At 39.8% G+C, this 24105-nt stretch overlaps 2 protein-coding genes across 8 annotated transcripts in view; both read right to left on the reverse strand.

The window, feature by feature from the left end:
• Nucleotides 1-4585: 4585 nt before the first annotated feature.
• LOC307046790 (sialic acid-binding Ig-like lectin 14) lies at nt 4586-8059 on the reverse strand. The gene is made up of 6 exons (XM_079693411.1): nt 7620-8059; nt 6856-7269; nt 6251-6571; nt 5511-5786; nt 5068-5167; nt 4586-4980 (listed from the first exon to the last, which is right to left on the reverse strand). The coding sequence occupies exons 1-6, from the start codon at nt 7678-7680 to the stop codon at nt 4872-4874; spliced, it is 1281 nt and encodes a 426-aa protein (XP_079549537.1). The 5' UTR covers nt 7681-8059; the 3' UTR covers nt 4586-4871.
• Nucleotides 8060-8195: 136 nt separating this feature from the next.
• Nucleotides 8196-24105, reverse strand: part of mag (myelin associated glycoprotein) — a 25250-nt gene continuing 9340 nt past the window's right edge. For 2 of the 7 annotated variants that reach the window (XM_079693404.1, XM_079693403.1), the window contains exons 2-13: nt 23585-23701; nt 20755-20851; nt 19306-19381; nt 18670-19038; nt 17977-18273; nt 17067-17324; nt 15084-15344; nt 13984-14292; nt 13042-13141; nt 12340-12436; nt 12019-12072; nt 8196-11703 (exon numbers count right to left, since the gene is read on the reverse strand). In XM_079693404.1, coding sequence (XP_079549530.1) covers nt 11545-11703; nt 12019-12072; nt 12340-12436; nt 13042-13141; nt 13984-14292; nt 15084-15344; nt 17067-17324; nt 17977-18273; nt 18670-19038; nt 19306-19375 — 1974 coding nt within the window. In that variant the 5' untranslated portion in view covers nt 19376-19381; nt 20755-20851; nt 23585-23701 and the 3' untranslated portion in view covers nt 8196-11544. The remainder of the gene's footprint in view (nt 11704-12018; nt 12073-12339; nt 12437-13041; nt 13142-13983; nt 14293-15083; nt 15345-17066; nt 17325-17976; nt 18274-18669; nt 19039-19305; nt 19382-20754; nt 20852-23584; nt 23702-24105) is intronic. The other 5 variants (XM_079693406.1, XM_079693405.1, XM_079693407.1 and 2 more) reach the window with 4 other exon arrangements.

The raw sequence follows: 24105 nt of genomic DNA on the forward strand, positions 1-24105 counted from the left end.
CAGATCGGGCAGGGGGGCAGATCGGGTAGTGACAGCCGTGCCTGGTAACAGCGGTTACCCCCCCCCCCCCCCACACACACACACACACACACACACACACACACACACACACACACACACACACACACACACACGGCAACAGCGGTAATTAAAGTTTAAAAGTCTCAAAAATGCTACAACTACTGTCACAAACTGGATGAATGTGAAGTGTTTTGTTAAAGGAGGATGAAAGCGTAATTAAGGAGCACTATTGGAGTGACTTTGTTGGTTATTGGACTCAGGATTAATGAATTTGGATGCCCGCTGTATAAAGAAATTAAAGGACGGCGCAAGTGGAAACAATTCTCAAAGGGATTCAACTGTTTAAAACACATGCTCAAAGTAAGCCGGATTTTGGCGATGTGTTTAAGTGGATTAAAAAAATCGTAAATAATCTACAAAATGGAAGAGACCGATCTGATCGGAGCAACTGGGAGAAATTATCCAACTGAAACCGACACTTTACGCGCAGAAGAAACATTTCTATTAAAGAAAAAATGATACATTTCTGTCTTTGTATGCTTTTATTAGCTATACTAACTTGCAAATGTATGCATCATATTTATTTCAAATGTCGAAGAACAGGACACTTCAAAAGAATATACTATGTCTAATAAATACATGGTAATATGGTTTCATAGGCCTGTATAAAACAAAAATGAAAAACTGGCATATTAAGCAGGTAAATCAAATGCTTGTCTGCCATGGAACAGGTAGCAGAGAGAAGACAAGGTTCAAGTCGGTTCATTAATGTGAACCTTGGGCTTGCACGCCCGCAGCCAGGGATGGAATGTCCGGTGTAATGTGAGAGACAGCCAGTCTAAAGTCGTTGTGAACGTCCAGTGTGTTGCGTGCTTTTGTTTTGATGGCAACAAGTGCGCTGAAGGCTGTTTCTGATAGATATGTCGTACTGAATGGGAGTGTAATTTTGGTCGTGGCATGCAGTGTGATCTTTGGAGCGAGGCTTGGTCCTTTGAGAATCCAAAACTTTTTAAATCCTTTTTCCTGGAAGTGTGAGTATGAGCTCATCTTCGCAATCCAGGTATTCCACATCCTCAACTTTGGCAATAAAGGGATCTAAAACCCACAATTCCTTGGAGACATACTCGTCTATGTCAGCGAACCATGATTGCATTTCCGTTTGCAGTGCGTTCATATGGCGGATGAACTCGCGACGTACAGGCACCGTTTCAGGATTGTTTTGGGATTGTTTCAGCAGTAGTGGAAACTGTTGCAGCTCCCCCCTCTCCATTTTCTCGACCCTGTACTCCAGTTTGTGCACAAATGCATCATTGGACAATGTTGGACTCCACGCCTTGCAGACGCTTGTTTGTTTCATTGTAGAGACTGAAGATGTCGGCCAGGTATCCTGTTTTAATCCAGAATGACTCAGTCACTTGCTCTGACAGTGCGCGGTTACGAGTTTGTAGGAACTCTTCAATTTTTTCCTTCAGTTCTACAAAGCGTGGCAGCACTCGGCCGCGTGAGAGCCAGTGCACCTCGGTGTGCAGGAGGAGGGTTTGGCGCGCTTCATCCTCGCACAAGTCTGCGAATAGACGCTTGTTGGTGGGGCGACCTTTGATGAAATTGACTATTTTAATAAAAGTTGAGTGTTTCGCTGAGGTCTTCTGACAGTTTATTGCTGGCCAGGGCCTGGCGATGTATCACACAGTGAAATATTGTGCAGTGTGGGGCCTTTTCTTTCAAGCGACTGTTAAATCCCTTGTTATTCCCCATCATTGAGGCAGCTCCGTCTGTGCAACATGCAACTAAATTCTCATAGGAAAGCTTGTGGGATGAGAGGTAAGAATCCACTGCAGTAAAAATGTCCTCACCCCGGGTGGTAGTGGTAAGGTTGACTGACATAAGAATGTCCTGCTTCAAATCTTCCCCATCGATATATTGCACATAAACGATCAGCACAGCCTCGTCTGCTACAGTTGTGGTTTCATCAAGTTGTATGGCAAATGGCCCCTTTCCAAGCTTTTCGAGCAGCTGCAGCTCGCAGTTACTTGCCATCTTCTCAATTCTGTCTTTCACCGTATTGTTTGACAGTGGTAGTTTTTAGCTTCTCCGCGACCTGCGGGCCGCACAGTTTCTCAGCCATCTTAATGCAAGCTGGCTTAATGAGCTGCTCGCCAATGCTGTGCGGTTTCTTTGCCTTTGCTATTAAAAGTGCACATTCAAAAGAGGCCTCGCTGCCAGGCCTAACAAACGCTGTTCTAATATCCATTGGCTTGTTCGCCTTTGCAAGGTGTTGTTTCTTTATGAAAAAGTCCCGATCACGCCCGACTGTTTCTGGGTGCATGGTCTGTTGATGTCTCTTCATTTTGCTGGGTTTCATGCTTTCGTTGGCTAGCTTCTCTCTGCATATCACACACTCTGGGCGGGTTTTGTCCGTTCCCTCCATGAAACCGAAGTTAAGATAGCTCTCTAGGTAGGTCCTCATTTTCTTTTTGATTGCAGATGAGCTGTCATCTCTTTTACGTTTTTCAGACATTTTTAGACAAAAATATTCACCTTATGAAGTCGGTCGCTAGCTAGCAAGTGCAGCAAAATGTTATTATTACGAAAGCTGACACAGTGACGTCAATGTTGGCGCCAATCGAAGGAGTATCAGATGAATTTTTTGAATTTTAATTTTAGTTAATCAATTAATTTCTATATTTTATTGTAATATAGACAAGGCTTTTAGCGGCAATCATGTATTGCGTTACAATATGTAAAAAAAAATTATATGTAAAAAAAAAATTATATGTAATTTTTAAAAAAAAATTTATTCTAAATATGATATTAGGCCTCAAATCGTCTGAGGTCTGGCGCCCCCCCCTGCGATCTTTGGCGACCCCCCAAGGGGGTCACGACCCCCAGGTTGGGAACCACTGCTTAGTTGAAGGATATTCTACCCAGAGACCCAGAACAAGATCTGATTGGTTGCATTTTTCTTCAAACACAAAACCACTGAAATGCGTAGTGCATGGTCCGAGAAGGACAAACAAATCAACGTAACACTGTAATATTACAGATCAACAACACAGATACGATTCTCATTTATTCATTTTATTTACATTTGATAAAATTGTATTTATATAATTAAATCGATGTTTTGTTTGTTTTATCTGAGTGTTCCAGGGTATTCTCTGAATACCTTGAAGGCCCTGAGGGTTCACCACCGATTGATATGGATACGTTTACCTAGTGTCCTCAGACTCCTCACACATTGAAGGCTTTCGATGCTAGCTGACCAGAGCAGAAGCCCACTCTTACAAAAACAAGGAGCATTTACAATAGCTAGAGATTAGAGTAACTCTCCTAACTGATTCATGTGAGGGATTTTGCTGTCTTTCAATGGTTTGAAAAGATTATAAAAAAGGCCACAATGGCTTTGCAACAAGGTTTCTTCCAGAAGGATTCATCCACACCTGCACATGAAGTTACTAATGTGCAGATTAAACTTCACCTGCTGCCGTCAGTAGCTGATGTGATTGGCTCCATAGTACGGTGGCCCAGAGAGCTCAACTACTGCAACAATTAAACACAAACAAAAAGCTTATTATAAAAAAAATATTTTACAACGCATTTTGTCACATTGAAAAAACACAACAAAACACAGCTAATGCTTGTATGAAAGTAGGCAATATATTAAATGTAAGGTTATGAATGTAGCATAATCTATGTTATATGTTGTAGCTATTACTGCACTTATTAGCTTTTTCTTATGGACCCGTCTAAAATGCTGATTATGTCCTGTCATTACTTTTTAGCTTTCCAACTCTGCTCAGCATATTTTGCCTCTTGCATAAAAAGGTCTGAATGATAAAAAAAAAACCTTTGCTATTTAATATCTTTTTTTATGTTAACCAGCTGATACAACATTCATGCAAAACCAATGAGGGTCTAGGAGCTTCAACATTTTGTTTTGTCCAGAATTAATTTACTTCAGTGAAGCTATCTGACATTCATTTCAGAAGGCTTTGCAGACATGGTGGAAGCGCAGAGAGATTATTTAGAGACTAAATCATTTTAAAAGAAGTGTGACCTTAATCATTTTGATTTACGCAATAAGGGAATACCTTCAACCAAATCTGTTTCCGATGGTTTCTATGGTTTGTGGTTCCTGTGGTTTGGTTCTTTACATCATAATGGAGTCGTACAAAATGAGCCATTTAGTCAGACAGACAAGGTTGAATATTCATCTGACTTTCTTCTTTTTTTTGTGATACGTTGTAATGTAAAATTGTGTGAAGTAAATTAAAATGAGTCTTCTTGTCAGGATAATTTCTTCTTTTTAAAGGTAAAGCGTACAGAATGAATGCAGAACACATTGTTAACAATACTGATCCTTTTATAATGACAATTTTAATACAAATAATAATATACATAATAATCAATGTATTTCACTTATGTTTTTTTTCAAAATCTTCATAAATATATCTGAAAAAGCACAAGCTACAAACGAATGTGATTGTACTGCACTCCCCCTGATCTTCTGCTGGGCAAATAAAGGTAATTCTAATGTAATATGAAAAAAAAAAAAAGAATAAGATAAGGTAAGATAGTACTTTATTGATCCAAATTTGGGAAATGTTTGCGTTGCAGCAGCATAAAAAGAAATGGCCTTGTACAATAGGAATTCAAGACAGGTAATAAACAAGAAAGTAGAAAATATACATGTTGAATTTAACAAGGTATTATATATATATAATATACTGTAAAAACACAAAATATAAGTGGCAGTTCAATGAAAGAATGTCGACATTTGAAACTAATACAATATTGCACTTTTGACGATACGATCAAAATCATCCTCTACTACACTCAGGTAAAGCTGGTTAGTTCAGAGGCTGGGCGATAACTTCATAATCAGATGACACGTCTGTTTTCTTGATTGACATGTAAGTTCTGTCTTCTTGGTTTGGTTTCATCTTTTTTCTTGTGTGCCTTTGGAGAGAAGAGATGTTGTCTAAAACTGCATTGACAGAGCCTTGCAAGCAGTAAATGTTGATATACAGTACTGTGGTTACATACCAAAGGAACATGATGAGGATTATGCTGATGACATTTACAAAAAGAGATACAGCAGCAACGACAACCCAGGGAAGCTGTGCACTTGGTCCATGTTGATTTGCTAGTAGAAATGACAGAGGGTGACAAGAGTTATATTAATGCTGTAAAGTCAGTATAGCTACTAACACCCCATGTTATGGATTTTTACCTGTAGGTGATACCAAAATATACACAGATGGAGTTATCAAATATATTCACATGAGAGATGATTGTGGGGTTTGAATTATAGTTGAAGAAAAGGATAAACCAGTTAAATTACAGTACATGTCTATTGGATCACAATTTCATACGATTTTACGCATAATGTGTATTTTCCTAGAATCAATTCACGAAACCGTTTCTTAAAAGACCAACAGAAACTATGTTTTTGCTGGTTATCAGTCATTGGTTATGAATGTGTTTACCTTCTCGCTTCTGTGAAGTTATAACAGGGATGGTGTGTTGAACTTCCCCAACTTTGCTGCGTCCGACACACTCAACAACAGTGTTGCTGTGGTCCTCTACAGTTAGGGTGCTGTGGATAGTTTGGTGTGACACAGTGGTGATGACGGAGTACTCAGAGTGGTTATTCAACAGCGGCCATATGATGTAGGGTAAAGGAATCCCCTTACTGATGCACACGCAAGCCAGGACCCCCGACTGAACCTCACACTTTGAGCCATTTAGGATCTTTGGATATACTGTTGACACACAGAGTCATAGCAGTTTGAGTCAGCTGCAGCATTTGAGTGACCACACAATATCCTGCTTACCCTTTCATTCACTTCAATTCATAAGTGACATAGGTGCTTACATGTGTTCCTACATTTAAATAATTGTACTAATGAAATAAGTGGAAAACTAGATTGTGACTTTAATTAGTGGAAGTTATTTGAATGGGTTAATAAATGTCATAGGAATAGGAGCAATTGAATAAATATGCATTGCACATGTCATATGACCTTTAAACAATCTTCTGATCCTCATCAGGAACAAGGTGTTAGTAAGGCATCAGATATTTTGCCAAAAACAGATCTTTCCCAAAATGTAGATCTTAAAGCTGCAAAACTTCACACATTTCTCAGAAGATCAGCAGGAGCTTTGATAACTACTTTCCTTTTTAAGAAAATGTGACGTGTTTAAGTGTAGTATGTACAATACTCACAGGTCACTTTAAGAGTCACAGTCTCCTCTGCTGTCATGTTGTTTCTGAAGCTGACCTCACAGGTAAGATTGCTGTTGTGGTGTTCAGCTGAAGGTTTAAAGGTCAAAGTGGAGCTGTGTCTCTGTGTGACAGCAATCAGATCCTCAGTCTTGAGAGCAGTGATGTTTCCTGTGATCAGAGAGTCCTTCTCTCCTGCTCCTCTCCATGTCCAGGTGAATTTAGGATCAGATCCAGAACAGAGACCAGGAGCAGTGCAGGTCAGTGTGGTCTGCTGCCCCTCTGCCAGAGGAGGAATCATCACTGAGGGCTTCTGGGTCAGAGCTAAAGACAGAGCAGTCTGTTAGTGAATCAGTTCAACAGCCTGAAGGTCATCATTCACCTAAATGTTGGCCAAATATAAAATAGAAATACTCTTTCTTAACATTTACGAAGCAATGTGTAAGAGATAAATCAGGAACTACTTCAGTTCCTACTGGTTGCCCACAGATGTCGACAAAAACTTAACATTACTTCATCTCCCATTAAGACTAAAAATAAAACAAATATGTTTGTGCAAAACAAAAATGAACATTTTGACTGTTAATGTTTGTTGTAGCTCTCCATACCTTTCACAGAGAGAACTGCTCTTTCAGAGTATGTAAATCCATCCGAGCTCCCATACCGTAAACCATTAACTTTGAGCTGATATGCTCCAGAGTCTGACTCAGTGAGGTCGTTGATGAAGATGCTGCAGTTCCCCTGACTCACATCCGGCTGCAACAGTGAAACCCGTCCCTTGAACAAAGACTGAACCTTGGTGTTGTACTTGTTGGTGTGGAATATCATGTCAGAATCGCCACATTTTGGATTGGACTGTTTACATTTGAACCAAACTATATGTTGGGTTTGAAAGGCTGCAGAAGTAGAGAAAGAACACGGTATCACAACACAGAGTCCAGCCTCTGCTGTTATATCTGCTTCACCAAGAGTGATACAGTATGTTCCTGCTTCACAGTGTTGTCTTCCCCAAACCGATGCACCTGTTAATACAAACAGTGAAAAATCAGGGATATAGGTTATTTTAATTTCAACAACATATCATGAAATCAAATACATTCTGACTAAATAAATGATAAAGAAAGGCTGCTATATTACTATTTTTGTTTCAGGCTATAACAAAAAGGCCAACTAAATGACTATCTGAAGTTAGTTAATCAATGCTGCAAGGACTTGTTACTTATGAGCTGGTGGAGAAACTAAATACTTGTAATTTGGAAGCATGTCAGGAATATAATGAAACAAAGGACACTTATCATGACATTATTGGCATTATATTTTTTCAAATCTTTCCTTTTGGCATAACAACATGATATACAAATGCATACAGTACCTGTTTCTGCATGGATGCCCCTCACAGAGAAAAGCAGCGTTGCACACATTAGAACAAACATCCCGATTTGATACTTGAGACCGTCAGTCTTCACAGGACACACTTGACACTGAAAGTCCAGCAAACATAGAGGAAGTGAACCAAAGGGAAGCTGCACCGCTGACACATAACTTAATACAGGACGTTGCACATTAAGATAATCTGTAGCTACAAGTTAACACACTCTTTAACACCCAGGGGTGTGACTTCCCTGATATGTGACACTTGTTCTCAAAATATATTATAAACTGTAACTAAACATGTTTCCAGTTAGCTTTAACAAATGCAACTTTGCTCCCCCCTAATTAATTTACTGAAATAACTAATTACTATTACTATTATCCCAAGCACTCTTTCCCACACTGAGTTCACCCTCACTTAACCACATCAAAAAGTGTTTTTGTTATAGCTAGGAAACAACTTTATGTATAGATGTACAATGTATAGATCAAAAGGCTATTTTATACATAAATATAGATGTTTTGTTACCTGTTACCTGTTACCATGGTGCTCATTCTCAAAAAGCAGAACAAAAAAGACAGCATGAGAAACGGACAACTGTCTCCAGTTGTTGTTGTTTTTATTTTTGTTTATGTTTGGGTAGAACTGAAGACATATGGATTTGCTTGAGACGTGAAGTATATGTTTAAAAATAAAAGAGCAAACAAACTACATCATTGCAGAAATCCTACTGTTATTAAGTAACAGTTCAAAACTCTGACCTGAATTATTATGATCATATTTGTAGAACCATGATAATTATGATCACCACAAAGTATAGGGTATACAAATCTGCTCTACAACACACCGTGACAAAAGATTAGGTAAGACACATTTCATATTTTTACTTTTTCAGATAAATAAAATGAAAAAAAGCTTTCAACAAGAGATACTGGTTATTGTCTTTGTAGCTACAGGCAATATATGAATACTAGCCAGCATATCCATCCTTGAGTCGACAGAACAATGTCTTAATAAAGGCTAATGTGAGTCAGAATGGGTGGTAGACAAAAGCTTTGTTTACATGCACAGAGAACTGCTTTTCTTTTTTACATTTTGGAGTTTTTAATCAAATCAAACACAACTTTAGCTGATTTGTGTGCACCATGTTTCGTTTCATTACCAATATGACTTGATGCAGGATACGACCAAGGAATTCATTTCAAAATATTATTACAGCAGTTACTATTATGAGAGTAATAAATTAGTGGTGGATATGTCGCACAGCATTATGGGGATGATATCACAACAAATATTCTATTCATTTTTCCTAATATGTGTTTTCCCTGTGCCATTGAGGGACTGAGGATTCATCACTATGGTGTATTCAAACTCTTTGCAGCAGGATATTTATGTGTGAACAGCTCAAACCTAAAGTACTCCTGGTAGTGTGATTTAGTTTTTATATTGCCGCTGCTGCTTATGAACAGTATTATGCAGTTACCACAGTGAGAGGCCTTGGCTGTATTTTGATTGTAAAACCAATTAGAAACAGCTCACAGAGACACGCTGCTGCCTTGATGAACTAAATCCATCATTACAAATGAGACTGCCACAGTGCGGCAATATTTCATAACATACATTTATAAAGCCTTAGGCAGAGCATGAGAATCAAAAGTACTTTCAATCTTCAAGAAGAGATCATAGCACATCTCTAGCTAGATTTTACGTTCCCCTTCAATCCACATCAGTACAAAGAGTGTAATGTATTTTAAGGAGGAAAACAATCAGGGGACAGGTTCCATACTGTAGCAGGTGATTTTGGAAATTAAAACTATGGTCATTACTTACTTTCGGTATTTTATCATTTTCTTGCAGAAAAAACTGACATCGTAAATGTTTACATGACTGATTCAGTTGATCAAATTGTATATCTGGACACACATTTTTAAAGCATACACCATACAATACACTGTAGGTATTAATTTCATTTTTACTAATTGTTTTACCTAAAAAGGCAGTGACCAAGTTAGAGTGTCATTTGTGTTGAGTAATTTTGTTGCACTTTTGTGAGAAACAGACGAAGTGAAGACGGGGAAAAGGACTTTGGTGACTTCATTCTCTTTACACATTGAACTACACCGACTATCGGATTCACAAGAAATGTATTTATATCATCGGCAGACGGCAGTGCAACTCAGCAAAAATGTAATGTCTTCATGTCATGCTGAACTGATAAACTTTTGAGAAGTCTGAAAAAAACAGTGTTACAAACTAGACATATGGAGTTTGAAAGACATTTAGCAGGCAGGATGGATCTAAATAAAACATGTTGGTGCATTGTGGGTAATGTAGGATGCATTTGGTTTGGAACTTGACCCAATCCTATGAAATACTATTCTATAAAATACAAAGCTATATCGGCCTCTGCTGCTTTAATTTGATTGATCTGGAGTTTCCTTTAAAGGTTTAAAGAAACAATTTATTAAATACAGCAGCTATTATACTTTAAATTGATCCTCAATCCCCGTCAATAACAAGGTCACTTCCTGCATGTAAACGCAGCCTCTGATTTGACTATAGTGCACACTAGTTAGAGCTTGATAGTATTTATTAAGACAATGTTCAGTCAAAAGCATGTGAGTGATGTGTGATAGGAGTATTTTTACTTTTCAAACTGGCTTTTATCCATCATTTAATAACTTAATGCCTGCAAGAAGGACAGTCATGCAGGGTATTTACTGTACATACTGGCTTCCATTCTCTAGCTATACATCTTATTAATATATATTATTGATACCATCATTATAAAGTTAGACTATTAGTAGGCTTTGATATTACATCACAGGTTCATCAAATGCCTTTGAATAGCATAAACAGCTGGCAAATCATCTGTGTCATTCAAATATTTGATGCAACCCTCTCAAGTGAAGCAATGCTAAAAACCTCCCAAAGACCCCAGTCATCAATGATCAGTGTCCTATGAGCTTTGAGCACGATTTGAACACACACACGCATACCCACACACATTGTCTAAAAGAGATAACACTTTGGCCACTTGCGCTCAAATATTTTGTGCTTTAGGGAGAACAAGTTACAGACGACAAAGAAGTCTTTCATTGGCCACAGTGCAGGAAAATCCCCCAAAACATCAACAATCCTACAGTTTACTAAAAAAAAAGGTTGGGAAAAAGCTGTGGCATTTCTCAGAACTGGAAAGTGAACCATTCGAATTTACAAAACCTCTTCAATTATTGTCAAAAGTGATGGTGACTTTTGTTGCATTTATTATGAGAGGCACACACATTAAATACACTTATGTAGAAACAAGATGTAGAGATGCGTTTCCATCTCTCGCCTCAGGCTGTTATCTACTTAGGATGTCATTTAACCAAAGGGAAGAGGGAAGAGAGGTTTGCTCTCTGCTGATAGACACACATAAATATAAGAGAACAAAAAGCAACGTTACTCCTTGCCCTGATGCTTCAACTGGCAGCAGACACAGTGACAGATATAAGAGACAGGTAGTGGGACAGATGCAAGCACTCAGATGTCTTTTGTTTAAAAAGCACAATGAAGAACATGAAGAAAGCAACCAAAGCAAAGCTGCTGTCTAACACTGCATGTTTAAGAGCCCATGAACAACAACTGAGGCCAGAACTGTAAGTAATTTGTTTTCATTGTCCAGTGGGAAATGCTCCAACCCAAAGTACCAGTATTCCCGAATGAGGCATGTGAAGGGGGGGGGGTCCAATGGAGGAGGGACAGCATGAGGGGGGAGTAGTGGCATCTAGTGGTACTTTAGGGGTGACAGATCTGAAGAAATGTGAAACAAGGAGCCATCATATGCAGGGTGAAATCCAGTTGACCACGGGGGGTTATTTAACAGTTTATTGGGGCTGCCACTGCGTCTCGCTTAACCGAAGGATCAGGGAAGGATCGCGTTTCATTTGGCTTTGATTTCCGTGTAGTTGCTGTCATCATCCCCCCTCCCTGAGGCCCCTTCCCTGGACCTGGCCCCGATAAACTCCAGAGCAGCGTAATTCAACTCTTGCCTCTCCAGTCCTGCCAAAGAGCCCACAGGTTGATAATCCCCGTCTTCTCCCTGCAGACAGAAGGATCGATCAGCGACACAAAACTCAGGCAGGGTGCCGGTGACACCGCAAATGACAGAAGAGCGTCACGGACAACACTACCAAAAATATGTTAGTGGTTACTGGGTGGTTACTGGTCCACAATTGACAAGGAGACTGAGATGTTTCTTGTTAGTCTGGCAAATTTGTTTTAGCAATGAGGCAGCCATGCAGCAGGCAGATTCAGAAACAAACGGCAGTGTACAGAACACAAAAGCTGATATGCGAGGAGATGTATCTGTCACTGAGGCTTGTGTTTTTAATGGGGATCTGTTTAGGAACCTTACCGTAGTTTCCTCTAGAATGGAGTTAAACTTTGAGCCCAACAGCTCTGTCTTAAGCTGTGCAAGTTAGGGGAGAGAAAAACAGACAGAAAAACGCATAGAAGCGATGAAAGCAAGAGAAAACAGTGTTCGGAAAGGTAATGGTTGGAGGTACTGGAATGCCAGTGGGAAGGACTCCTTTTATTACCTTATTTTCAGAAGTCAAAATGGGGTCTCATATATACAACTTGCTGGATTACATACAATGTTTAACCCTAAACAGTTTGAGAATGGTCATCCAACCCATCCTCCATCATAATAATAATTGACATCAGCATGTCTCACCACTTTCTTCCTCAGATTTTGTTTGTCCTTCTTGACTGCGCTGTAGTACAAAGCTGGGTTCTCCAGGACCACGTCCTGCCTAGGGGTGCCATTCTCTCTGGGGGACGGAGTCACATAGTCAGACTCGGCCTCGACTGCCACTAACGCAGGGCGACACGCCAAGCCTGGGCATCCATTTTAAAACAACAAGCTATGTAAGGTTAAGCTGGAGGTCTGTGGGTGAGTGACGTGGTTATTTTATGGGTTTAGTCGCTGAGCTCACACCCACTTGAAGGGTGATTTGTCAGAGGAAGCTTGTCAATTTGAGGGTCCAAATGTGCCTTGAGGCTTAAATAAAGTTCTTGGTTAACAGAGCTACTTGGATTTTGTTTAGCGTAGCAGGTCAAGGATTCAGAAGCAGTGTCAGGGCAGGGATTTGAGTCTGCAAAATATAAGTTAGTCCAGCTTGCTAACCGACTCCACAAGGCGGCCAATGCGGATCTCCAAGGGGTTCTTCTCTTGGTAAATAAACAGCTAAATTGCTTTTGAGAAATGGTTCTCACGTCCACATCAATCCCACAATCACTCATATTCAATATGCATCAATGTGTTTTAGAATGGATGACTGGGCTTAAGTGTTTCCTTGGATTTCAGAGAATGCTTAGTGAGGAAAAAGGGCTACTTCTGCCTCGCATCGGCCTCTCGATTATTTATCATACTCACTTCTTGTTGTTGTGGCCAACGTATCTCACTGCTGCAATGATGAAAGCTATGACGGCCACTCCTCCAATAGTGCCAACTATAACTGCCATCATGTACTTTTCTGAAAACAAAGAACAGAATTGTTATTGATCGCACTATGCAGAGGTCAGAGGGCAAGAGCAGGCATTTGCATCTGTTAAAGAGAGAACAATCACTCTTCTCTTCGAGTGCATAAGGCCAATTTGTGAATATGGTTTCAAGGCCTTTTTGTTGATATCTAAATACTCGCAGACCAAAATACAACCATTCCTACTTGAGACGTACATGTGAAAGCAAACTTCAAACAAATTTTAAACAATTTGTAAACAATCCTAAAACAGCCGGGCATTACAGCGGCTGGTGGTTTTAGCAAACATTACTCAAGCTGCAGATCAATAAACAATTATCTAATTTACAGCTGCAGGAGAGGGCTCAGCTCAAAATAAACTACAGGGCCCATGTTCATGGTAGAAAAGGACCATGTCACATTAAAACGGTCGAGCTGATTTATGTGTTTTTGGACAACAATGGAGCTCTATAGCACAGAGGAATATATCAGGCTTGGCTGCACACACAACAATTGCCAATAAAAACAACTTGCTGTTGTTGACAGTAAGAAAAACTAGAATTGTACTGAACGTTCAGCATTTGAATGCAGGATTAAGACAAATAGGAATTAAGACAAATAGGAATAAGAAAAACTGATTCTCTTGCACTAATTTATTAGTTGTATTTGTTCTATGTCCTGTATATACTCTTGTTGCACTGTTGGAGGAGCCTGTGACCTAAGTTTTTCACTTCCATATCCACACTGAAGCTAACAGTAAAGAAAAATTGGCAGAAATAAGACATTCTCATTCAAATTGTATCAAGCGTCCCTGGGAGTAAATACTCAGATGTGGTGCATAGTTGGTCCCGACTCACTCTCCTGCTGCAGCTCCAGTTGTACGCTCTCTCTCCCGTACGTGTTGAAGAAGCTGCAGTGGACGTTGACGGCTGGGCCTCCGTTGTCTACCCGCTCGCCTTTCTCCCGCAGCTTGATCATTCCCGTAGAGGTGTGTCCGTCAGTGTGTGTGTAGAAGTTGTACCGGCCGTCTGTTTCGTTGATGGTGACATTCACATCGGGCAGGTAGAACTCAATGGTGGGTTCAGGGTTTCCTGTGGCAATGCACACACACTGGACACCCTCCCTCACCACGGTGCACTTTGACTCCTCCAGAAGGACAGGGGCATCTAGTGAAGGAGGCAGAAAGAGCTACAATAACACCATTGAATGTGGATATATGTACACGTCAAACTAAACTTTTTGCTTATGGTCATTTTTACTATTTAAAGGTCCCCTATGATACTGTTTTTCATCAATATATTATAGGTCTCAGAACAAAACATGTCTCTGAAGTGTTTGGTTCGAAATACCAAACGGATCATTGCAGCATCCCATAATCCCCTCTGTTTCAGCCCTGTTTCAAAAGTGCTGATTCTCTGTCTGTTAATTTAGATGAAAATAAGGAGCCCCTCCCCACGCCCCTCTGAGAGACATTTGGTTAAAAAAAACAAAATGGTGCTCTAGGAGGAGATGCAGGTGATAAGATGGGCGGGTGTTACCTTGGTTGGTTATTTGCTAATGGTTACACAAGCCAAAAAAAACGTTAGGACATCATAAAGTGGCCAAAATCTGAACCGCTCATTTTCAGACAGGTTTTTACATTAATGGATAAGGACAAAAAGAGAGGGGGTCTTTGTTCCTGAAACGTTCAGAATCTATTCTGCATAATAGGTGACCTTTCGAATCTGAACGTAATAATTTGTTACAATAAAAAAAAAAAAAATTCTTAATGGAAGAAGGATGTTTTTGAAATTCTGCAATACATAGAAGCAGAATATTATACTTTTAATGGTTTAGAAACTTGAGAGACGCTGGTTAAACATCCAAGAATATAATCCTGTTGACCTGCAGAATTGTGTTATTCTACTGTCCTATACGTTCACACTCATGTTGGGTGAAATGCAGGACAAGCACTTACACTCAACAGTGATGTTGAAGGAGCTGCTGGCTCTCCCATGCTCGTTCTCGGCCAGGCAGCGGTACTGTCCGTCTCCCTGGGGGGTGACCTCCACAATCTCCAGCACTGACAGCTCGTCGGCGGTGATGGTGCCCACCAGCTCCCCGTCCTTCAGCCAGGTGAGGGTGGGGGCCGGGCTGCCCTGGGTGCTACAGTGCAAGGCCAGCGTGGACCCCTCGAGTATCGTCATAGAGTCGTTTACCACAGGCTCGCGGGGAGGGTCTGCAACATTTAAAGAGAAAAATGATATTTGTTTCTTTACCTGATCCAGATTTTGTATCAGTCTCTGTATCCTCACATAGTTACAACACGCTACCTTCATTAATAACAAGAGACAGCGTTTTGGTATTGCAATTACTTTGGCCATTCAGGGTCAGTGGAAACGAATGACTTGATATTTTCAAGTTGATATGGCAATCTGTGATTCAACGGTGGCTTACGTACACACATCCAGCAGTTACAGAGCAACATCATCATTCATTTGGAGTCTTGTTTCTGGAAGCCCTTTCTCCCTCTCCAAATCCTCAGGGAAACATCTGGATCTTAAGCTGCTAATGCTCCTCTATTTTTACCAGCTAGGTGATTGTGAAAATGTGAAAAGCTGCAGTCTGTTTTCCAAAAATGGAGATGTAAGAGCAGTGAGAGCAAATATTGGCAATATGGCTGATCTTTTTTCTGTTGAGTGACCCCTTTTTACATCGTTTTTTTACATTTTAGTTTGATATATTGTTATTTAAAGGTTATATCATCCATAAACATTTTAATCTCGAACAGCTAATAAACAGAGTGAGGTTCTCTGTTTCAGAATAAAATATGTATGCATTTTAATGAATGGAAATGTTCAGTGATACGTTTTGGCAGAGATCTCTGGCTCTCAAAACACACAACTACTCCAACCTACACACACCTTTAGCTGTTAAAAAGGAAGGTCAAAGCACTCCTGCTGTGTCCCTGTTTCATACAACATGCTAATGATCAGCAGCTTTTGAATACGTAGTTCGGTGCATACAGGCGTACAAACAAAAAGGATACTCAAAGCTATCACTATGCATACTAAATCCAATCAGTTGTTTAATTGGCTATTGATGAACACTGTGGTTCCACAACAAGACCCTTTTTTTTGTAGATTTGGCAGTGCTATTCTAAGGTCACAGTCTGACTGTGTCTTGTGTTTGCACACATTTAAAAAAATATATTTTTGATTTATGACACTATTAGTATGTTATATGTATTTAGGACACAGCTTGACATTTTTTATACAATACACGTTTTTTTTGTTCTGTCCTTGCCGGCTCGTGGCTCCGAAGCTTTGCAGTGCATATGGATTTATTGATTAGGCAAGGTAATTTGGAAAATACTGAGCGTCCAGATCAGCAGCAGCTACAGTAGAAATGTGATTGGAGAAGTTTCTATGAATGTTGAGAGACCTTTTATTTATTTTGTTGAAATCTATTGAAGCTGAATTCAGGTCCACTACAGCTGCTTTCCTTCAGAGAGGGTGAGGAGAATGACCCAACTATACCTTCATGGTTTCTGATGGGTATCATTTAAATTCACAGATGCAAATGTAATGTAACTTATTCCTGATTCCATATTAGATGCTAACTGTATACAGAATGCATGCCCAGGGCCATATGTGAACTAAACGCTGCTAATGTTTAAATTATATAAGCCTTCTGTGCAATACGAGGGGAATCGTGCAATTTAATTTATTATTTATTTATGTACATATTCCTTATCATGTCTATTTAAGTCCCATTTATTGTTTTTAAAGTGTCATGTTGTTTTTATATTGTCTTGTTGTTTTTATATTGTCTTGTTGTTGCGTGTTGGCACCTTGAGTTCATTGTAATTTCGTTGTATCTGTACAATGACAAAATTAAAGATCTAGATCTCGATAGTATGTTGGTTGGAATTGGGACAAAGCTGCTATCAGACACTTACAATTGACAGCCAGGTACAGTGAAGTGTTCATGATGCCGTAGCCATTGTCCCCGTAGCACGTGTAGATTCCCTCCTGTGCAGGCGTCACATCGTCCAGGGAGAGGGAGACGTTGGACGCCGTGTCCCACAGCAGCTCCTGGTCTCCAAACATCCAGGAAATCCTTGAAGGAGGGTTACTGTCTACCTCGCAGTGCAGCATCACAGAGCTGCCCTCCATCACCTCCGAGGACACGTTCACCCACACAGAGCGCGGAGAGTCTGGGAGGGAAAGCAGAGTTTCATGTCCCTGGGCTCATGTGTATGACCGCTTTTTTTAAAACAGGGCTTAAATATATATATAATATACACAAATATAACAGTGATTAATGCATGCATGACTTAAACGCTAAAGACGGTACATTTGGACAACCTCGGAGGCTTTGCTTGAAGCCACTCAAGAAATAAATAGGCTTTTCTTTCCCTTTACTTTCTCTTGTATTTTGGGTTTGTCTTTCATGTGGCTTTGTATGGTTCTTGTGAGTTTGAACTTTGAACAGCAAGATGACACCTTATAATTTAAGTAGCATGTTTAAAGCTAGCATTCGTTTTTAATGAAAATGATGAAAGGGACATGCACATCCCAGTGTCTGAAAGAATGGGTTAGAGTAACAGAGAAAGGAGAGATGCCGTTGTGCAAAGTCTCGAGCACAAGGTTTTTCTTTTGATCCATTGAGATGCACAGCAGTACTTTGGTTATATAAACATGATTATGTTTGTACCTTAAACTGTGATTCTCAATGTTTACTGACATTATTTTTTGTCTTTTCATGTACCATAGTTTTATATAAAGTGTTCTTTTGAGACTATGCGGAAATTGGAAAAGCATCATTATTACTTATCGCCTAAAAGTGGGAAGTGCCTTTAAACTTACACTTGATGTCCAGAGAGATGAGCCTCTCATAGACCAGCGTGGTGTTGGGGTAGTAGACCCTGCAGCCCAGGAGCTGCCCGTTGTGCATGGGTCTGGGTGTGAAGGTGAGGGTGCTGGAGAGCACGGCCGTGTTGCCATCCTCCAGGAAGTCAGAGCTGATCTCCGGGTCGGGCAGGTAGTCGATGTACATCCACTGGATCTCTGGAGTCATCTCGGGGCAGTTGTCGGGAGCGTAGCACGTCAGCTCCAGGCTTACATCGCTGACAATCTCCTCCGGGATGTCGATGTTGGGTTGATCTGGTGGACAGGAAGTATCTTTTCTTAATAATAGTAAAAAGGGATTCAAAAGGGTAGCATAATATCTTCATGCAGAGATACAATTTATCAAAGGATAGTTATAAAACTATAGTATAAAACTATAGAAAAAGACACTAACTTAAAAACACTACAGTAAGTGTACGAACAGAATAATGATATAAACAAAGAAATGTATTGAAAACATGAAGAAAAAAAATAGAATAATAAAAGGAACATTAAAACTAATAATTACTTAAAACATTTATTTTCATATAATATTTTTGGCTATATTTCGAAGTAATTACAGACAAACCTTTAAAAATCATCTATTTAGCAATTAATTATTTTATTCTGCTGGTTTTTACAATTTAATGTACATTACACTCATGGACCTACCCAGAACTTTGAGCTCAGAGAAGTCTGGGTACGTGTACATGTTGGCTCCCCCGAGGTCAGCACGAAAGTAGTATTTCCCCGAGTGCTCTGCTCCGATGTTGTTGATGAGCAGTGTGCAGTTCCTCTGGTTGAGGTCACCCAGCAGCTTGGTCCGTCCTTTGTAGCTCTCATGCACAACGTCTGTGCGTGATTTGAAGACAACAGGAGGGAAGAGTTGAGGGTAGGGCTGGCCGAAGTACCAGATACCGTGAGTGCCACGGTACGGCCTGATACCGGACGGATACATGAATGTGCACGGGATGACCACGCAGGAGTTTGTCATGGCCGAGATGTCCCGAGGTACCCAAACGTTCCACTGGCACCTGGCATCTGAGAGAAGATCAGAGACAGGGTGTGACAACATGGCATGTATATTCCAACTGCACCTTGTACAATAAAAACAAATTAAGAAACACATTTCTGTATGCAGCAATGTTTGGCTGATTTGAAGCAAATGCAATAGCACTAACAAAGGTTTGGCTTATTGGATCAAATCAACAGCTTAACGTAATGAAGTGTAAGTTAATGGTGAAGTGTGGGGTACAAAATCAGAATAGGTCTGCCATAACATGAGGAAGAGATGCAGGAATGTATTACCGTTGATGATCAACAGCAGTGGTAAAAGTAGCTCCAAACACCACATGGTCTCGACTCGATGCTGGAACATAGACCTCTGAAACACATAATGTCCTGTCAGTCACAGCAAATGTATCATCAAGAAAAGAAAACCTTAACAGCACGGGTTCTGCTGCGTGACTTAGATGCTTCGTCTACCTCTAAGAATCACACAACTGCTCAAAACGTTTTCTGAGATTGAACAGTTTAGTTTCTGGGTTTTATATCATGGTTCCTAAACCTTCATCAAAAACCCCTTTGCAATATACGTTTTTTTGGACTGCTGAAAGTGGTGTAATTTGCTCAACCCACAGAGGAAATGTTGTCTTTTTACTGAATCACTGATCACCAAAATTTGAGTGAAGTGATGTTCGCCTCACCATGTGATACTTTGCAAAATGAAATAGTATTTTTTTTATTTAGCAATTTCCAACAAGCAATTCCAAATTCATATTTTCATAACTCACCACAGTCGGCTCTGTATCAGTTTTGATCTACGTGCATTATATTTAATTGGTAACACAGCAGCAGGGAATCAAAGTCATATTCATCCACAAAAACAATGCAATGCACTCGTTTAGTCACAGCAATAACTCGAACAAAAGGTAGGAAACAGCAGACGGATAATGTCAGAGTTGAAGGGTTGACTCCTATTTCTTACATTGTTATTATAAATTAGTATTAATCAGCACAGAATGGGGCACATAATATACTAGATGTACGAATAATCCTCAGACTCTCTTCACTGAGATGGGAATGTTACTATTAAAAGCAAGCAGCTGTGTCTGTAAATGCTTTGGCTAAACTTGGTGTATGACTGTGTTGTGATTGTGTGTTTTTTAATTGTTTGTAACTTTAAAACTGTCTGAAACTGTGCTGTTACCATTCTTGGGACAGGACTCTCTTGAAAAAGAGATTTTTAATCTCAATGAGACCTATCCTGGTTAAGTAAATGTAAAATTAAAAATATTAAAAATATTTAAAAAAATTAACATCTTGAATTCGATGTTTGAACTTATTACCATTTTATAATTAGTGAAGGTCCTTAATGTATTTCAGTTGTTCGAAGGAGCTGTTTTGAACTATTTTTGAGTTAATCTTTGCCCATGTGCGGTTTTAGTGTAAGAAATTGTAACTTAACACTTTGGATACTTATAACTATACCTTTAACTCTGGCTATAGAATACACTATAGTAAATAAAGTTAGTTTGTCAGGTGTTAATATATGCTTATTAAAATCAAAACTGACTTCATTCTCAATCATATTTTTTTAAATTGTTCACTGAATGTATTTTGTGTCCAAGCAATAAAGAAAAAACATTGCAAAGTCCACATGTGAAGACTTTTAAAACGTGTTAAATAACAAGAAATAGTAGCTTGTTAGCATCGCTTCATAGAAATACCCTGCTGTGACTTATTGCTTAAGTTTACCCTGAAATGCTGATGCTAAGAAACAGACAGGCGCTCTGGTCAGCAGCTCCACTAGAGGGTGTTCACTTACACCCAGACAGCTCCACAGCCTCCTTCTCTGTAAAAAAAAAAAAAAAGAAAGAAGAGTGACATCAGCATCATCAGGCAGTGACATCACGGACAGCCCCCTCACTCCCACAGAGCCGTAGTAAGTGACATAGGCACACAAACCCAGCGTCAGCCAGCACCTGCTTGCTCCCTCTCATCACTCATTACGGCCGCCATACGTAAGCCCGTCCAATGAATGACACTCACTGTTGACGAAGCTCTGACACAACAACAAACTCAAGCCACCACACATCATGTCATCAGCAGAATACAACTATCTGTGCTGTGCTAGAAATAAATCAGGGGGTAAGTAGGAGGGACCGATATTCAGTGATGACAAACAAAGAAATGACACTGCATTTAGAAATGAAAAGCACCAGAAAAAAGCTCATAAATCCATTAGCATCACTGCAGCATTTAGTTCCCAAATCCAACAAGCCATGGTTTAGCTCAATAGATATATTACATGAGGAAACTACAAGTCTGTGTGTAGAGTTTGTTTTGTGTCTCATTTGTTTTTCAATTCAATTCAAAACCTTTATTTATTCAGGTGAAAACCCATTGAGATCATTGACCTCTTTTTCCAATGGTGACCTGCTTTTTCTTTTGCCTTCTATAGTCTGAGATGTCAGCTCTGTTCTGGAGCCACATAGAGGCCCATATAAAGAACTACTTTTTCAACACTTGTTCTGGTAATTGGTTTTTGGAAATGTTTGCAACTACATTAAAACTAACGGTCGGGTCGAGTATTGACTACAGCCTCTGTCCCCCACAAATTGTTTTATGTAATCAGATAGCCATTAGAGAGCGATAATGCTCAATAAACAAACTTAAAGAAGATATTGACTGATTGCTTTATTTATGTTTACGCATCATTTTCTGTATATCAGGAAGATATCTTTAGGGAGCTCTTTCGTTCAGTATAATAGTGGAATTGTGTTCTCTGTAATCTCCATGTAAATACAATTTTGAATTGAGGCACCATTATAACTCTGTCTGTCATGCTGTACGTGTGCCAGGGTTTTTCTCGGTCACCATTGCCTTCTTACTTTTGTTACATAAGTCAAACTAAGAAGACAAAAACATAGCACTGCTTATTGATTCACAATAAGGAGAATATCAATCTTCATGTCATGTCCTACCTTTTGTGACATGACACTTTCATAGTTGAAAAAAGGAGTTTCCTGTTTACGTTTAGACATTCATTAACATAGATTGTTCACACAGCAGAATTTAAAGTTGGTAGTTTATACATGTTTCAATATTTTAAAGATTTCCTACATACATTTTATTTTTGCTGTGATGAGTATTTTACATCTAACAGATGATATAAAGGCAAATGTGCAACATTTAAAGAACATACAATTGTAATTAATGTCTTTACACTTTAATGTATTGTAAAGTCACCGCTTATTAAATATTTTTGAGTGTTGTGTTTATATACTATTTCAACATGCTATCTGTAATTCACTTTTATTATTCATGTTTTTAAGACATTTGTACATTTTTGAGAATCTAAGTAAATCAAATGTATGTTATTTTCATGGCGACTGTAGCTTGTTCAGTGGATGCAGAAGGCAGAAGTAGAAGCAGAGGATCGAGCCTCGTGTTGCAGCAGCCTGTGTGTGCAGATGGCCGGCCCAAGAGTGGATTGTGTATCAGAGCTTCGTGATTAACACATCCTAGCATCCCTCGGAGAATCCATGACCAATATTAGCCTGGTTGTTCAAGAAGAGTGAAAAAAATGCTGTTGTTCTGACATTGCAAGAGGCCATTGATCTGTCCTGCTGCTCATCATCGTGCATCACACAGTCACAAAATGGGAAGGCATGTGTTCGAACACTAATAGAACATTCACTTCGCAAAATGCTTCCTTCTACTTTTCTCTAATAATAAAATCCCTAACGTTTTTTTTTGTATGCTACTCGGAAGCAGAGGAAACGAGTCATTGACACAACATTGAGCTTTTAAGTAAGTATCAGCAAAAGGTCGCTTAATTAAACATCCAGCAGTTATTGAACACGATTAGCATTCACATGTCCAATATTCACTCTGATTCAGCTCTTTTCTGGTCTCGACCAATACCCGACCAATAGTTTGTGCTCGACAGCTGCTAAATGCTCCTATGCTCTAGTCTCCGGCTGTGTCTGTCTGCAGTGTTGTGCCGCTAAAGGAGGTTTAAAGAGCTTATTTCTCTCCGATTTGTCCGAAAACAACGCTTTGTGAGCCGTGAGGGTAACCCAAAACAGTAAAGTTACAGGTGATATAGATAACCTCAGTGAAAAGCTCTGCAAAGCTGAGGGAAGCTGCAGATTCAGATGAAAAATCCCTGTATGTTCATCACTATGACCGATGCTTTCTCACATTTAAGACACTGTTGTGAAAATATCAATTACAGCCTCTTCTAAAATAAACATCTCACATTGGAAAAGGTCACATTCTGAGACGTATTATAATGACGCATCTGTTGGCTGTGACAATCCGAACTGTGACAATCCTAACTTTTTTTTCCAAAGTTACGTCAAGCTCCACCATCTGCACTTCAACAAAAGGCCAAGAGCGTCGTTCAGGCATCAGCAAGGGCAGGAGAGAATGGAGCCGGGCAGCCAGGCAGGGCCACTGACACCACCACCAACCCAAACAACAGCCTCATTGATGGGGCAGACAAACGTCTTGCACAGAGCACACAGCATACGTGTGCACACTTAGATACACACACGCGACACACACGCAAAACACTTGCCTCATACCAGCCTCAGCACCAAGCTCCTGCTCCCTCTCACTCCTGACTTCTTCGTCTTCCCCTTTTGTTTGTTCTGCCTGAGCTAGTCGTCTTTCTCTGAATCTTGGATCTTAGATTCTGTGGGAGAAAATATAAAAAAGGGATTTGAAGAGAGATGTCGGAAGGAGACAAGAGGAAGGGGAAAAGAGGGGGTCTGTGTGAGCTCTGGTTTACATGTGTCGTGGGCAGCTCTGAATATGCGTTCAGGCATTTCTGGAGCTGCTCTATGGCCCACTCAGCATTCCTTTACTCGGATGGACCATTGCCCTGATATGTCCCATGTGTCTTGATGCCTTGAACTCTGGGCCTTGATCATACCTCAGTCTGAGGTCAAAGCAAAGTGTGTTGACATTAGTTGAGCTGTTTCATGCTAGGTGCGAAAGACATAAGGGCAAATGCTGCTCTGTGAAGTAATGATGACTCAATGTCACTTTCAGAAGGGCTGCCTTAGAGCAACATGCGGAGAGTAGGAGGAATATAGA

The sequence above is a fragment of the Notothenia rossii genome (assembly GCF_949606895.1).
Source record: "Notothenia rossii genome assembly, chromosome: 7".
In the NCBI taxonomy this organism is placed as follows: Eukaryota; Metazoa; Chordata; class Actinopteri; order Perciformes; family Nototheniidae; genus Notothenia; species Notothenia rossii.

Excerpts from the sequence above, each read along its gene's own strand:
- LOC307046790 (XM_079693411.1), bottom strand. The coding sequence starts at position 7,680 with ATGTTTGTTCTAATGTGTGCAACGCTGCTTTTCTCTGTGAGGGGCATC. Across the intron at positions 7,270-7,619 it reads GGGCATCCATGCAGAAACAG|GTGCATCGGTTTGGGGAAGA; the intron begins GTACTGTATGCA and ends TTGTATTAACAG. Across the intron at positions 4,981-5,067 it reads ATCCTCATCATGTTCCTTTG|GCACACAAGAAAAAAGATGA; the intron begins GTATGTAACCAC and ends TTCTCTCCAAAG.